The sequence below is a fragment of the Toxorhynchites rutilus genome, chromosome 2 (genome assembly GCF_029784135.1).
Source record: "Toxorhynchites rutilus septentrionalis strain SRP chromosome 2, ASM2978413v1, whole genome shotgun sequence".
NCBI classification, from domain to species: domain Eukaryota; kingdom Metazoa; phylum Arthropoda; class Insecta; order Diptera; family Culicidae; genus Toxorhynchites; species Toxorhynchites rutilus.
Window position 1 is genome coordinate 78,588,679 of NC_073745.1, and position 17,867 is coordinate 78,606,545.

A 17,867-nucleotide genomic window follows, 5' to 3' on the forward strand; every position below is an offset into this window, starting at 1 on the left:
TCATGCAACGCATAATCACTCGCGACGAGACAATGTGTAATTTTTTCTGAATCTCAAATTACCGCTTCGTAGGACCCGTAAAAACGAATTCGCTGCAGAAATTGAAGGGAATTCTTGAATACAGTTATAAAAAGTGTTTGGATGACTGGATTGTTCGTTGGAAAAAAAGTTCTTTACTTCAGAGGTGCTTATTTTGAAGGCGAGAAATTGGTTTTAGAAGATAAATAAAGCATTTTCTTCAAACATTCCCGTTATATTTTTGACAGAATGTATTTGCTATGGAGCAGTGCGGGGCAAAGGTGCGCACTTAACTGTTGTCGTCTAATAACTCTTGAAATAAAAGCAAATTAAATTCAGTTTGCTTACCACATTGTAACTATATATTAGGCTGTCAAAAAAGTCCTGCAGTATTTCCGCGAGGTGTCGTTGTAAGCGCGTAGTTCTAGTTGTATTCATTGTATCGAGTCATACTATAGCTTGTTGGAAAGGTATTTTTGCGCGCTATAACATAGTCCTTGACAGTGTTTTGTTTGGTGAAGTCGTTCGTGAGTTATAGTGTCGCAAATATGGAGCAAAATAAAGAGAAAATCCGACATATTTTACAGTACTACTATGACAAAGGCAAAAATGCATCTCAAGCTGCCAATAAAATTTGTGCAGTTTATGGACCCGATACAGTTTCCATTTCCACCGCACAACGATGGTTTCAACGTTTTCGTTCTGGTGTAGAGGTCGTCGAAGATGCGCCACGCTCCGGAAGGCCTGTCGTCGAAAATTGCGACAAAATCGCTGAATTAGCCGAGAAAGACCGGTATAGTAGCAGCCGTAGCATCGGCCAAGAGCTGGGGATAAGTCATCAAACCGTTATTAACTATTTGAAGAAGCTTGGATTCACAAAGAAGCTCGATGTATGGGTGCCACACACGTTGACGCAAAAAAACATCTTTGACCGTATCGACGCATGTGAATCGCTGCTGAATCGCAACAAAATCGACGACCCGTTTCTGAAGCGGATGGTGACTGACTCGAAGCCCGCTGAAGCGGCTCAGACGGTGGCCAAGCCCTCATTAACGGCCAGGAAGGTTCTGCTGTGTGTTTGGTGGGATTGTCAAGGAATAATCTATTATGAGCTGCTTACCTATGGCCAAACGCTCAATTCGGACCTGTACTGCAAACTACTGGACCGCTTGAAGGTAGCACTCATGAAGAAGAGGCCATCTTTGATAAACAGAGGCCGCATTGTCTTCCATCAGGACAACGCCAGGCCACACACTTCTTTGGTGACGCGCCAGAAGCTCCGGGAGCTCGGATTGGAGGTTCGTTTGCATCCGCCGTATAGTCCGGACCTTGCACCAAGTGACTACCACCTGTTTTTGTCCATGGCGAACGAGCTAGGTAGTCAGAAGTTAGCCACAAAAGAGGCCTGTGAAAATTGGCTATCCGAGTTTTTTGCCAATAAGGAAGCGAGCTTCTATAACAGGGGTATTATGAAGTTGGCATCTCGTTGGGAACAAGCCATCGAACAAAACGGCGCATATTTGACTTAAAACAGATGATTGTAACTAATTTTATGAACAAATGAAAATTCAAAAAAAAATGCCGCAGGACTTTTTTGACAGCCTAATATTACAAACCTGTCCATATTACCCCCACAATATGACCATTAGGGTGCCAATGAAAATGGTCATCTCGAGTTTCAAAAAGTTACCCCATAGAAAATGTTCACCACCTCGGAAAAACACCCTATGCCAAATATCAGCTCAATCGGACTCAAGGGAGAGTGGCGCAAAGCGGTCAAAGTTTGAGTTTTTTAAAAATCGAAAAATCACCCAAGGGGGGAGGAAATCGGGGATTTCGAAAAAAAAAATTTGATGCCAAATGTCTTAAGATTGCATGAAACGTCGAGATCTAGTGTCATCTCGGAATTTTTTTTTGTCAAAAATCGACACTATGGGACTTTTTTTCGGCATGCGAAACGAACAGTATGGTTTAGGGCGATAATAAAAATAGTTATCGCGATTTTTCATTCGGAACTTGCTACGAAATGTTGATTTGAACAATAATATACCCTATTCAAAATATTAGCTCATTCTGACTTTATTTACTGGTGTCACAAACGTTCAAATTTGAGTTTTTTTTTTTTTTAAAAACATAGGGTGTTTTTTAGAGGTGGTGAACATTTTGTAAAGGGGAACTTTTTGAAATTTTAGGGTCGATTTTTTCCCATACATTCATTGGCACCCTAATGACCATATTACCCGCATCGAATTTTTTTTGTACTTTTCGGTCTGTTTAATTTCAGTAAAAAACATTGAAAAACACTTTTTTGTGAAATATTTGGCCAATTAGGTAGAAAAAACATTATATTGAATTGCAAGAAACTGCATCAAGGTTTTGAGAAACATGAGTTTCAAAATATATAATTGAAGTTCTTCTTAACATGTCCGTTTTACCCCCACCTCCCCTACGTGTTCGCTGAATCACATCGATACCTTACCCTTCCCCACTAAGAATTATCTATTTCTTGCTAAGGGAACAACCTCGTGAATATCATACTAACATTCTTTCCTTCCTCTGGCAACTATAAGCTGTAAATCTCGACAAGTAATGTAATTTTAAGACATTTGGCATCAAACACAAAATTTTTAAACCTCCATTTTCGGTGATTTTTCGTTTTTCAAAAAAACTCAAATTTTAACGTTTTTGACATCAGTAAATGAAGTCTGAATGAGCTAATATTTTGCATAGGGTATATTATTGTGCAAATCAAGATTTCGTAGCAAGTTCAGAAGTGCTCCCTTGGCCGAGTGGTTAGCGTCATAACTAACATGCCGGGTGTTCGGGTTCGATTCCCGTTCTGGTCGGGGGATTTTTTCGTCAAAGAAATTTCCTCCGACTTGCACTGTGATCACGCGTATTCTAGAGCTTGCCACTCAGAATGCATTCAAGGCGTGTTATTTGGCATAGAAATCTCAACTAAGTATGTACTAATAAAAATGACGCAAGTAATACTACGTTGAGACGGCGAAGTTCCTCTAGGAACGTTAGTGCCATTGAAGAAGAAGAAGCAAGTTCCGAATGAAAAATCGAGATAACTATTTTAATTATCACCCTAAACCATACTTTTCGTTTCGCATGCCGAAAAAAAAGCAGAAGTCCCATAGTGTCGATTTTTGACAAAAATTTGTTTTTCAAGATGACACTAGATCTCGACGTTTTATGCCATTTTAAAACATTTGGCATCAAAATTTTTTTTTTCGAAAACCCCTATTTCCTTTACTCCTCCCTTGGGTGTGTTTTCGTGGTGGTGAACATTTTTTATGGGGTAACTTTTTGAAACTCGAGATGACCATTTTCATTGGCACCCTAACCATTACCTCCTTGAGGTTTTGTAGTACCATTCGCACCTAATCCCTTCTGATGAGATGAATGCATCGAACCTCGATCTGGGGCTTCTTTCGAACAAATCAACGCAAGTATAAGATAAAAAATTAAAGAGAACAAAAAAATCGCCGCTGATCTCAATGAGTCGACCAAAAAAGCAGGCAAAATAAAACACCCGAGGTTCAATCTCAAATTCTTATAATGAACTTTTACAAACAAATACCTTCAGCACCTCAACCTGCTGCCAGAGCGCGTCAAGAAGAAAAAAACACAACACGGCCAGGGTGAAATCAAGACGCGCTGCTAACCAATTCCCGCAGACAGACAGGAGGTAAAAAAACCCTGCGGTCCAAAGTCTGGGTCCAAAGCAGATGAAAAGGCTATTGTGCGTCCAACTGGTCGTACCTGTTGATTTCATCAATCAAATCGAAATCAATCGATTTTTTTCCCTTGCTTCGATTTCGTTCTTACTCTACCTCGGCATCAGGTGTCTGGTTTTTAAGGCTGATTTAGACGATGCCAGTCAGCTATCCAGTGAATAGAGAACAGACACTCTGTTTAAGTTAGAGGCCAATTACTTGTTTGATACTGGTACAAGTAACTTAAACAGAGTGTCTGTTCTCTGTTCACTGGAGACTTCAACTAGAGCGCAGACTGCATCGTCTAAATCAGCCTTTACTTTCGGTTGATTTCTCCGTGTATAAATCCGAGCCGATGAAGGCAATGAAGGTGCTACAAAGGTGTTATCAAGGTAATCATTTAATTAACTCGTAGACGAAACGCGTCCGCTTCGTTTGGTCCTGGAGAAGTTTTCTGCAGGAGAACCAAAACTTTCGCGATTGCTGGAAAAGATGTCATTTTCGCATTTTGAAACTTTTGATAATCGAAGCTGGATGATGCTTTGTTTCAGGAAAGGTAGACGAATTAAATCCTTGTTTGTATCAAAGTTGAAAGTTGAAAAAAAATTTCCTCGAATGTTCCAGCAAGCAGATAATTTAATGATCATTAAACCGATCCTTAAAGTGCTCGTTAATTAGTTGTTCGCAGCTGTATGTTATTGTCTAATCGAGAACGAACACCCCCTAAATGGGTAATGATACCTTTGCTCGAGTGATTGACGTGCGTTAAAAAGGTGACCCGTAATCATTCCCATCGGCCAGGCGAAAAAACGACTCGACGTCAGATTGTTTTCCAAAAACGATAGCTCAATTCTTCCTGGAATTTGACAACACATCACAAATCGGCCGACCCGACGGGAAGCGCATGCCATTGCGTGGAATTTGAAAGCGCGTGAAAAGTTGATGACCGAAACTGTTCCGCCCATTATCACTTTAAAGGCGCGCGCGCCTTCACACACACACATGTGCTCACGCTCATGTGAGTGGCGTATAGCCATCCTGATATTCTTGTCAGACAATTTAATATCGACAACCTTTCTACGCCCGAGCCTTTGTTGGCAGGCTCTATATAAGTGACTTGTTTTAAAAATTTATTAATATCTTTTCGTTGTCTTCTGGCCGAGCATTCAGAATCGGAAAAAAAAACAACGAACGGGATGCGAAAGAAGACGCGCCCCAACTGCCCAAAGGAAGAAGGATGAAAGAAAAATGCACCAAAGAAGCCGGCACTCATCGGAACCGCACGAATCGGCGCTCTGAGCCTCATTCGGGTTGGGACACACGCTGAGGAATTCCTGCGCCAGCCGAGACAATCCTGGCACGGAGAACAGGGAGAAAATGAAAGCAATACAAATATAATCTCCAAATTGATCTTGATCCGACTTTTGATATTAAAGTTACAGGCATGTTATGCAGATTTTGCTTTCTTCTGTTTTTATTGTTCTGGCACCTTTACCCTCGGGCCGGCACGGTATGGTTACGGATCAGGGGCTGCGCAGATCGGCCGCGAGATTAGCGTGGCTGCTTGGACGGGAATTTACGCCACAGCGCTCATATGTGAGAGCCCAGACGTCATAATTTTGAATAATTGGGAATTGGTGTTGTTCTATTTTTGATGAAAATCAACCGATTTTAATGATATTTTCGCTATATAATGTCGTACGATTCTATCCGCGGTTAGTGCATATGAACTCGCTAACTTTATAGTCATTGAGGCTATTTTGCCCCAATGGTCTGAAACCATTCAGCCAGCCCGTTTGGTGTTTTACTTTCTCAACCGCTTTAAGCTCACCGCTGGCAGGACTGGACGGAGCCCCTGTTTGGGATCAATCTGGGTTTCAGCTCTATAATCTCTAGTAACATAAAATTAATTTGGGAATGGGAGTTACTTACGAAAAATTTGAAATTTAGGGGCATACTTTGTTATGATAGGACTTTATGTGATTAAAAGGGCCCATCCATTAGCGACTTGACAGTTTTGTACTTTCGTGTGAACGAACCCTTGAAAAATTTAAATTATCTGTCAATGTCAAAACGTTAGTCATGATCAACATTTTCATAATGGTGCAGAAATTTCTTATTGTCAAAAATCGACACTCTGGGTTTTTTTGGAATTCGAGGCAAAACGTATGGTTAGGGTGCCAATGAAAATGATCATCTCGATTATTTATATGGAACTTCTGCGAAATGTCGATTTACACGATAGAATACTTGTACCGTCGAGCGGTAACCGGACCCTACGTTGTGTTATCTTTCTTTTCCGGATCCACTCCAAGCGTTTTATTTTTACTTAAGTATCTCTTCGGTTAACCGATTCCATCCACCTGTAATTTGACTACGGGAGATGGAATGAAGAGAGCGAAGTAGGAAAGATGGCGATTTTATTTGCGCACAACTTTTAGCATAGACCACACTACATCGACTGACTTGTATATTAAAAAAAGTTAACTATGCTACCGACCGCCGTCGCTGCCAGTGCGCGCTTGTGTTGGTGCAAGCGTTAATCGCTTTTGTCAGCGACGGGGTTCGGCTCCTAATGTCAACTAGGCATTACACCGCAAGCTCAAAAAAATAGCAGTGCAACAATACTCAATCTCTATATATAAAAAGGGATTTCTGTCTGTCTATCTGTCTGTCTGTCTTTCTGTCTGTCTGTCTGATTCTTATGGACTCGGAAACTACTGAACCGATCGACACAAAAACGGTTTTTGGGGCCGGGGAAGGTTTTCATGATAGTTTGAGACCCCTCCTCGCTCTCTAAGGTGGGGCTGCCATACAAATGAAACGCAAATTTCTGCATTACTCGAGAATTAATCAAGCAAACGAAACCAGATTTGGCATGTGAAGGTTTTAGGGTACAATGAATGTTTTAACGGTGGTTAGATACTCCACCCTCTCTCTAAGGAGGAGCTGCCATACAAATGAAAGACAATAACTCGCATAACTCGAAAACTAATCAATTAAATGAAACAAAATTAGGCATGTGGAGATTTTAGGGTGCATCAAATGATTCTATGGTGGTTAGATACTCCTCCCCCCTCTCCTCGCCCCCCTAAGGAGGGCTGGGGAGCAAACGAATCCAAATTAGGTATATGGAGGTTTTAGAGCACAGTAAATGTTTCCACGGTGGTTAGACACTCCACCCCCTCTCTAAGGGGGAGCTGCCATACAAATGAAAGACAAATTTCTGCATAACTCGAAAACTAATCAAGAAAATGCCAAATTTGGCATGCGAATGTTTTAGGGGACACAAATCGTTTCTATGGTGAATAGACACTCCTCCCGTCTCTCTGAGCGGGGAGGGGGGCTGCCATACAAATGAAGCATATAGTTCCGCATAATTTGAGAACTTATCAAGCAAACGGATCATAATTTGGCATGTGGAGGTTTTATGGGGAAGAAACATTTCTAAGGTGGCTCGACACTCGTCCCCCATCTCTTAGCGTGGGCTGTCATACACATTTCTGCATAACTCGAAAACTAATCTAGCAAATGGAGCCAAATTTGGCATGTGAAGATTTTAGGGAGCACGAAACGTTTCTATGGTGAATAGACACTTCTCCCCCCTCTCTAAGGGTAGAAGTGGGGAGGGATTTGTCTGTATTCTATCATGTTTTCTGTATCAAACATTTATTCCATGTAACGGAGAAACATATTATTTGCAAGTGGTTGAAAAATCTTGAACGAGAATTGTGTCTGAAAATAATCTGATATTATAATGATGAGTTTTGGTAGAAGTACTAGGAATTTTCTAGTAAAAGGTAAATTCAACGGCGTCGATTAGAAGATCAATCAATGAACAGTTCTGCGATTGGACTCGTGAACTTGCCCTTAGTAAGCAAAACATAATTTTCATGTACCCCCTTGGGTGATTTTTCGATTTTCAAAAAACTCAAACTTTGACCGCTTTGCGCCACTTTATGTTATGTCCGATTGAGATGATATTTTGCATACGGTTTTTTTCGAGATGGTGAACATTTTAATGAGGTAATCTTCTGAAATTCGAGATAACCATTTTTATTGGCTTCAAGCCACCAATGTACACCCAGGTTTTTTTACGCGAGGAATACGTACCTCATAAAAAACCGCGTTGATTGGAAAATCCGCGTAAAAAACAGGAAGTGTGTAATATCTGTAGTATAACCGCAAGGGTGACGTAGGACTATCGTTGATTTAGTGATCATTTGTTTTTAGTTGAATCAATCTCAAATCAATCTGAATCAATTCTGAATGAATGAATAATTGAATATTTGGTGGACTTCGAAAACGAGAGCGTTACGTTGAAGGCACAATATTCAGCAAAAGAAGCAATCACACAAAAGTTGTATAATACATAATACATGCTCCATTTTCAATAGACAAAATATCTGTTGCATCAAATCAGTCTACATAATTTTTGCGTTCGCTCATCCTTTCTCAAAACAGCCATTACTCGTTTGAGAAATTGTTGAGTAAACATCATTTGCCATTGCGCGTAGAGCGGGAAATCCTCCTTAAGATTCATTGCACCTCTAATAAATTGCCGAAAGACGTGGGCATACGTTGATTGCACTTGATTGAAAAATCACAAAACCAAATGTATTTGGTCGCAGTATTATATGGATAGAAAATATAATGAACTCTTTCGCTTGAATGTAATTTTCAATTCCAAGGGAACTGGCAGATTATTTTTCAGGAACGATAACATCTTCCCAGATTCTTCTCGATACTCGAAACCCACCAGTGTTTAATGTTAACTCGATAACCACCTGTTAATTGCACTTGATTGAAAAATCACAAAACCAAATGTATTTGGTCACAGTGTTATATGGTTAGAAAGCATTAACATAAACTGTTTCGCTTGAATTTTTTTTTCAATTCCCAGGGGAACTAGCAGACTATTTTCCTGCAACGATGACATCTTTCCGGAATCTTCTCGACGCTGGATGGCAACCAAACAAAAATAGTTCCGCGCGTATATGTGTGTGTGGTGGCTGCTCCGATGTCTCAAGCGGAACCGTTTGTGGCATCACTCTCCTCCTGATGGATTCCCTTCTGGCCAAAGGTGCACAAACAGGCTCTTGATGACACCGTTCATCAGCGCTTTCATAATAAACGAAGTTAGCTTCACCACAACAGCGACAACATGCTCCAATCGCTGTTCAATTATAACTGAGTGGATTTCCGAGCGGCTCTCGCTTATATACCGATTTGTGATTTCAATAGACTGTTTTGAAAGCAATTTTAAGGATATTGAAACAAGTTTTTGGAAGAAAAAGTAACAAGTATTTAACGCGTAGACAATTTATCTTTCGAATTAAGTGTTTATCATACCATTTCGTTCGGTTGTTTAGGAGCTATTAACGCTCAAAATCTCGGTCTCCGGCGTAATGTTTTCGTTTTCGAAACATTGATTTTACACCCCGATATAGAAATGAAAGACGTAGTCCTACTTCAAAACTCGCGTTAATTCGAAAATCCGCGTAAAAGAAACCAGGGGTGGCATTGCGCATTTCGAAACGAGTAACTCGTTTCGAGAAAATTCGAACTCAAATCGAATTGGGTTAGCATTATGTATCTTTTTCAAGTTAATATTTTCAGTGTACTAGACTTAGAGCAAAATTTGTCTCGTAGAGAAATGTATAATTTTTGGGTTCGAAAAAAAAGTTAAGTCAAGATGGTCGAAACGAACAAAAATCGCTCGTTTCGAAATGCGCAATGTCACCCCAGGTCACCTAAAATTCACTTAAGATTTCGGAGTAGGTGTGGCACTTATTTCCGTCATAAGCACAAAGTTCCGTCACAAGCACTTATTGCTAGAAATGTATATTCGGTAACTATCGGGTATCTAGCATATCCGGCAGGATACCGGATAGTGACCTACTATCCGGTCGAATACCAGCAATTAGAAAACATAAATAATTTCTCATTAACACAATTCATACATAATTAAAAAATGATGTTTGATTACTGTTAATCTAGCAAATCTTGTTAATTCGCGATACTTCTTAGATACATATTCGCAAATAAAAAGCCGATTATCCGGCTACCTGATTGTATTATGTAGCCTTTTGTAGTATAGTGTATTCAGCTTGCATTTTATGTAGCCTTTTGAGAATACATGCCAAATTTGTGACTTTGCAAATAGAAATTCAAATATAAGACAGCGAAGGAATTCAGATGGCCAAAACTGAATAATAGAAAATCATTTGTCAAGAAATTTCATCATCCTATGTATTATTCAAAGACATGTGCTTAAAAGTTAAAATGAATAATATCCATATTCGTGCACCGTATAAAATTGAAAATATTAAAATTGTCTCAAATTCAATGGAATATGTTCAAAGTATGGGTGGTTGAGCGAGAGATAAACAGTAAGGGAAGTGGGGGCATAGTGGTTACCCTAAGGAACATGCCCATTTCCAGCGCCCACATACTGATTCAATTCCCGTTCCTCGAAGAATATTATAGTTCAACTCATTGTTCTTCAAGATAGCAAACGGCTTTTACTATAAAAATTCAAAATAGTACACTTTTCATCATTACGAAAAAAGGTGAAAATCGAACTTTTTTTTTGCTTGAAGGTAAAATGGTCACCCGCACTTATCAAGCTAAATGGGATAGATTTGAGCGTTTTTTTGTCCAAATTTACTCAAATCATATTTGATATAGCAGGTACCCGTGTGCACCCGTGGCCGAGTGGTTAGCGTCTCACATTATCATGCCGGGTGTTCGGGTTCGATTCCCGTTCTGGTCGGAGGGATTTTTCGTCAAAGAAATTTCCATCGACTTGCACTGTGGTCACGCGTATTCTAGAGCTTGCCCCTCGGATTACATTCAAGGCGTGTTATTTGGCTGAAGAAATCTCAACTTAGTATTACTAAATGACGCTAGTTAATGCATACGTTGAGACGGCAAAAGTTCCACAGGGAACGTGAACGCCATTCAAGAAGAAGATAGCAGGTACCTTAGGGTGGTGATGGATGTATGTGAAAAATTTCATCATCGAATTTCAAAAATCGACCATGTAAATTTTGTTTATTGGCCCAAGAAAATGATCTGTGCAGAGTTTCAGCTCAATCGGACATGATTTAGGGGTGCCTCAAAGCGCTCACAGTTTTGATATATGTATGAAATAAGGTACATGTATGAAATAAGCTTGGCCTATTCACCTAGAGTCTAAATTTAAATTTTCTCTTGTATACATAAACGTAGTAAGAAACACATAACGTTCCGCATAATGATACGTGGTATAGTTGGAGTGGCATATTTTTCCTGGGTCAAAACCACAAAGGATCTTCTTCAAGGGCAGAATGTGATGAGGTATATTAGCTTTAGTAAACAGAACATTGTAAGTTGTTATTCCCCTATGTCCACTTTACCCCCAAGCATCAAAATAATTTCTATGGTAATTAATCGCTGAGATTAAACAAAACATCTGTTCACCTCTCCTAGGATATGTGAATAGTTGTCCAAACTGATGATTTGTCCAATATATCAGATTGAATGAACTAAATTTCACGAGAAATTTCTTAGATACCATGCGCACAGAACTACGGCCGAATGGCTATCGAGAGAGCAATTTCTGTTTTTATTTGTATTTTGACATGCGACAGCTCTACTGAAGTACAGGGTGACTCAAAAGTCATTAAGTTCTTCAAACATAAGGTGACTATCAATACGGCATCTATAGTCAGTAGTTATATTGCCAAACAAGCAGGTGACCATTTTGCCCCCCATGACCAATTTGCTCCCCTACCACTATATTATTTGGGTTGTGAGAACGAACATGCGATCCAGTAATAATTGGAATAAATCCGTCTCTTTCGATCCCATGCTAATGATCGCGCTATCGCGGTCATAACTTAAGAGATTATCGGAGAACTTTGTAATCTCTTCTCTTACATTACAGTTGTGTTGAAATCTGCCGTGTCTATTCGAGATCAGTCATCCAGTTCAAATGGTCTCCGTGTCCATGGGTCGCAAAATTATTTAGTATAAGAAATAAGACAGGTGTTTCCTTGGCCGAGTGATCGGTGTCAAACATTATCATGCCGTGAGTTCGAGTTCGATTCCCGTTCTGGCCAGATGGTTTTTCGCCAAAGAAATTTCTCCCGAATCACACTGTATTGAGACGTATTTTAGATCTTATCACTCAGAATATATTCAAGGGGTCTTATTCAGCATAAGAAATCTCAGAATTCAATGCTATTAATATAAGAAGATTGTAGCAGGGAAACCACAAAATGTGAATTAATCCTTATTATAATTCAAAGGTAGAACTGTAATATGGGGAAGCAGAAGAAAAATGATTGATCTGCTGAAATTCATTTTTTCTCTATAAAAAGAAATTGTTTGACGTAAAACTACGTCTTCCATTAAAGGTACCACATCATAAAACAGGTCACGTTTTTATGAAATAAAGTTAACGTTAATAACTATTTTTGTCGCGAACGGACAACGACGATATAAATACCAAACGAATCAGAAATTCCCTAAGATTTGTTTTTAAGCTATGTATTACAACCCCCTGATATGTAAACGGTTCAAATTGTAAAAAATAGAAGCTTTACCATTTTCCCATACATTTGACATTCGTGAGCTTCCTTACCCATGCCGTCAATAACGAGTAACTCATCGGCGATCAACGAAGGGGGATGATTTGAAGTTTCCGTGAACAAAGAAGAGAAGAAGAAGAAGAACGAGGGGGGATATTTGTCTAGAGCACAAACATTGGATCTCGCTGTGGCGAACCTTCAGTATCGTTCTAGATACGAAGCTATAACCATCGCTTGTTCTTCCTTGTTTTGCGTCATCACATGTCTTCGCTTCGGATTGAACTGTGGACGCGACCAAATTACTTACTCGCTGATGTCTCTGGCATTGCAATCATTACATCAAACTGACACCATTTAATTAATGTTCTGAACTATACAATCAAACTAGGCTCTAACCCACTCACCAAGAAAATGATTGTCCAGGAATTTTGTGTGTGATTTGGTTTCGCATGACAGTAAAATCTCCACCAAGGATGACAGCTAAGCTAATCGAGAAAGGGCTTCTGTTGAGAAGAGCGCAAAGCGGAGGACTTGAACAAAATAACAGGGTAGTTCTTCGTCAACAATATGGTCGTGTGTTGGACAAATCCTCCTATAATTATTTTTTAACAAATGAAAATAATGAGTTCTTACATACAATGAACTTTTTAGGAAAAATAACAATAGAAACACACCGTTAAAAATCTGACTCTGAAATTGAAATCAATATCATTTAGTTCCTATTAGCTTGAACTTTTTTTTTACCTGTACCTTGAATCAGGTCGGACTTGATTATATACAGACTCGATTATATGTGATTCGATTATATACAATTTTGGACTCGATTATATACAGTTTGAAAATTATTTTTTTTAATGGTTCAAGTATGATTCATTTTAAGAAAAAATGTCACCTTTCAACGTTAAGGAGAAATTCAAGTGGCTATTATAGGTAAAGTGGGGTAAAAATCGCGATTTTTGAAGTTTTTGCTTAATTTTTCAACAGGTATTGTTTATATCGATATTGCAGCGAAATCAAGAAACATAGAAGTTGGACGTCAAAGAAAAAATTGTAGACTGGTTTGACAGCTTTAATTTTATTGATAGAAGAATCAAGTTAAATATGAATTTTTCGGATAAAATTAATAATTGCGCATTAAAAATTACTAACTTTTCAATTTTTCACTTCCAAAGTGTTATTTAAATACACTAATTTAGATGTTCCACTAATATATCCTGTGCCAAATTTTGTATCACCTCCTGAATAATTCTGGGAAAAGTATGTTTTCCATGTGAGAAAGGCTTTGAGGGAATGAATCATAAATTAAATTCTTCTTTTTCTTTCAATAAACGAAAAATATATGCATAAAAAACAAAAACAAAATTTTTTTTTTACTCCATTACAGGGAAACTTCGATATAACGTACATTTCACTTTCAAAATTGTACGTTGCATCGAGTAGTACGTTATATCAAAGCACAACAAAGAACTCAGAAACATAGCTCATATTACTCTTATTGTGATGCTGTTTTGGGTAGAATTAGTAGATAATGATGACGAAATCCAACTAGAATTTGAAGCCAACCTTTCTTATGATGTTTCCCTTCATACTGTTGATTGAATATAAAAAATGACCGTTTACTTGTTAAAAAACTTTTGCCTTACAACAGTACCCTTTTTCCGATGTCTGGGAGTCTTGTCGGTAGTTGTTTTGACTATTTATATAATTTTCGTTCATAATTTAAAAACAGATATATTTTTTAGAAAAATGAATTTAATTTTTTAAAACAATTTTTCTCCAGCGCAATTTCTATAATCTTTTTCTGTATTCTTTCTGAAAGATTACTTTCTATATTTCATTTTACAACTAAAATTTTGTAGGTCTTAAAGCTTTTAAGTATTTTTTTCGAAAAATAAAAAAATTACTTGAAATTTCAAAATAATTTCAATTCAAAAACTATAAGAACTACATACTTTTGGTCAGACAATGAAATATAGAAAATGTTCAAGCGTTCATTAAAAAATAGCTCATTTAAAAAAAAATCATTCTACAAAAACATTTTGAAAATTTAAAATTTGTTTTTCTCAAGAACATTAATATATGAATATTCCATACAACTACCAACAAGTCTCCCATTCAATGGAAGAAGTACACTGTTACTTTAGGTAATTTTTATGAGAATTAAAAAAAACATTTTTGAGAAAAATTAATTTCATTCTCCAAAATATTTATTTTTTTAAATTAAATTACAATTTATGTATTTTTTACATGAAAATTTGAACAATTTCCTACATTTCATTCTTGACCAAAATTTTGTAGGTTTTGGAATTATAAATTTTTGTTGAAAATTAAGAAAAAAAAAACTTTGGCTCTTTCCAAAAATCTAATTCTTTTTTGGAGATTTCAAGTATGCCAAGTTGCTCAAATGACCCATGTGTTTACACACTCAACGTTACATTGCAATCTAAGATGGTCCGGATTCGTCTTTGAAAATGTGTACGTTATACGAGGTAAAATGTACGTTATATCGAGGGTGCGTTATAACGAGGGTACGTTATATCGAAGTTCCCCTGTATATACATGATTCGATTAGTGAAAAGAAATCGGAGACTGTATCTAATCGAGTCCGCGCTGTACTAAAATACGTTGAATATTTCAGTCAAATTTGTTCCATGTTCGATGTTTGACATTACTTCACACTGTTGATAATTGAAAAGTGACAAGCAAAGTAGTATTTGTATAAAAATTTATCCAAATTTTATATGTCGAAAAGCGTCAAATATCTGACGTCCAGTCAAACAGTGTACACCCACTTTTAGATGTCACACACATACCAGTTACAGTTGTTAATCAACCTCCGTAGAAATGTCAACGTTTTGCTTATGTTTCGCAGTAAATGTTTTCTTTTATTTTGTATCATAACTCATCTAAAAACTTCAGTCTCAAGTCTAGAACAAATGTGGTAAAATTTATGTTTTCAAAACCTCGAAGGTATCATGCAAGTTAAATTACAAAACCATAATGAATGCAAGCGGACACACGGGCTTGGAAATATTAGAAAATAAAATTAAATTTACCTCACGACATCGGTTCTCTGTGCCAGGCTGTCTGTGGAGGCTGCCGTCTGCGCTGCAACAGCCCGCGCTTGTATCGGCCTAGAACAGACGAGAGAAAGGACAAAAAATAATCTATTCCGAAAATATTTTTTCGATCAAATTCTAATTCATCAACACCGTCCCTCCCGTCCCGAGTTAGGTTTGGATTGAATAGTAGATGCTCCCGGGAGTGATGGACACACGTCGATTATAGATTATGGATTATTTACATGTCCAGCCGCGTTGGCTTTGCTGGCAGCCAAAGATCTCCACTGCTGGCAGCAACTCTCTTGATAGCAAACACACACGCACATTTAATCGGATTAATTTCCCCCGCGGCAATCCGCGGCATCGGTAGCCCAATTTTAAAGTGCTGCTGCGGCTGTGTTTCATTCATTGAGAGATTTGGCTGGCTTGAAATCGATCCAAATTTCAAACGAATCATGCCGGATCATGCTACCTGATTGGAATCGGAATTCAGCCTCTCTCTATCGGGCGGCTGAAAAGCTGCGCAGCGCAGAGATCATTAACCGGACAATTGAATGTGTACATTCGAAACAACCCGTGACCAAATATCGGCAACGCTACTGGAATTTTCGCTGCATTCAGCTCCATCACCATCAAAACCGCCATCACACCACTGTTGGAGTAACATACGAATCACTGCTCCAATAAAAAGGGGTTTAGAGAGACGGGAAGGGGTTAATTTTTTACGCCGCCCGGTAAGGAATTGGACGGCTGGCTGCTACCGTTGGATCGATTGATCGCTGCTCGTGATGTAGACGATGATAGACGGCGGCCAAACAAAAGCGTTATTTTAGCCCTCCCCGTTTTTACGCAACGGATCTCGCGGGAAGACGAAAACCGACCGGCTCTCCCCCTCAACCTCCTAACATTGGAGCTTTTGATTAATTCCAAAATGGTTGCTCGCAATGGTTGGGAAATTAATCATTCCACACCATCGCGGAGCGTTCGATCGATTGATGATTGGTGGTATCGCGCAGCTAAGATCGGCCGGTGAATTGTTGGTTTGGTGTTGGTGGCTTTTTCATGCTGTGAGGATGGCGGTTAGAGAAGAAGGATCTGAAGTTAAAAGTTTGTTTATAGAATAAAAGAAATAATAAAAAGGTAAAAATAAGAGAATTTGAAAACAACAAAGCCAGGAAAATAGAGGACATAATGTCAGACTGCCCCTATATCGACGATCACAACAACGTGGCACGGTCATGGTATGACCATAGACAACTGTCGCTCCAATGTGGTCTACTAAAAGACTTTGTATGCAATTAACGGTACCTGCCCGCATTCGTCCTTGAAAATAGGTACATCGACCAGATATTAAGATGCATGATAAGAGCGACCAGTCAATCACCATCATCACCGTTGCTATTCCACTAAACTAAAGTCTGGAAGAGGGACAACTTCGCATAGTCTACAAAGAACAAATGGTTTCATGGGACATAAATATGGGTATCAAATGAAAGGTATTGAATAGTAGATCACAGCAGATCATGAAAAATCGGAATCCAAGATGGTCGCAATCACAAAATAGCAAATTACTTCATTAAACGGCTTTATTTAGCTTGAACTGTTTGTATGTATGTTTGTATGTCTGTAGGGTTGTCCCAAATTAATAGAAATTTGACCGACTGATCGAATTTATAAAACACCTTTATCTCTGATCTCATTTTAAAACTACTTGTCTTGAAAAATCCTATTTGGAAGGAGAGTTGTGGTAACTGCTAACTGCTACTTGCCTAATTATTTTCTAGCTTTTAGTACATTGTTATGTTTAATCACAATTAAACCGTTTAACTTAAACAGTTTTTTTTTACATATTTTATTTTCTAGTTTTTAGTACATAGTCTGTTTCATTAGAATAGAATATTTCATTGTACTATATTCTATCAGTCAAATACTTTCATTTGATACCGATATTGAGTGGATTGCAGAAAATACATAGTGTGTTCTCCAAGTCAAATTCGTTCGTTTGATACACATATCTCAATCATCCTTTTTTTTTGAGATGATATGGAATCAGCTATTTTGTAGCGGCGGCCAAATAGGATTTTTCAAGATAAGCAGTTTTAAAATGAGAGCAGAGATAAAGGTGTTTTATAAATTCAAACAGTTCCAATTGGTCAGATTTCTATTAATTTGGGACAACCCTACAGACATACAAACATACATACAAACAGTTCAAGCTAAATAAAGCCGTTTAATGAAGTAATTTGCTATTTTGTGATTGACAGTTCAAGCGAACTAAAAACCGTTTAATGAAGTAATTTGCTATTTTGTGATTGCGACCATCTTGGATTTCGATTTTTCATGATCTGCTGTGATCTACTATTCAAGCCCTTTCATTTGATACCCATATTAATCGGGATTTGAGAAAATATGTAGCCCGCCATTTGGTAATGGCAGCCATCTTGGATTTGCATTTTCATAAATAACTGTGTTCTACTAGTCAAGCC

The 17,867-nt window shown here is 38.2% G+C and overlaps 1 protein-coding gene across 2 annotated transcripts in view; it reads right to left on the reverse strand.

The window, feature by feature from the left end:
- Window positions 1-17,867, reverse strand: part of LOC129768657 (protein gooseberry-neuro) — a 150,981-nt gene that overhangs the window by 97,604 nt on the left and 35,510 nt on the right. Inside the window, exon 3 of one of the 2 annotated variants that reach the window (XM_055770434.1) lies at window positions 15,376-15,453. The exons of the other annotated variant lie outside the window; for it this stretch is intronic. Coding sequence (XP_055626409.1) covers window positions 15,376-15,453 — 78 coding nt within the window. The remainder of the gene's footprint in view (window positions 1-15,375; window positions 15,454-17,867) is intronic. 2 annotated transcript variants of the gene reach the window in all.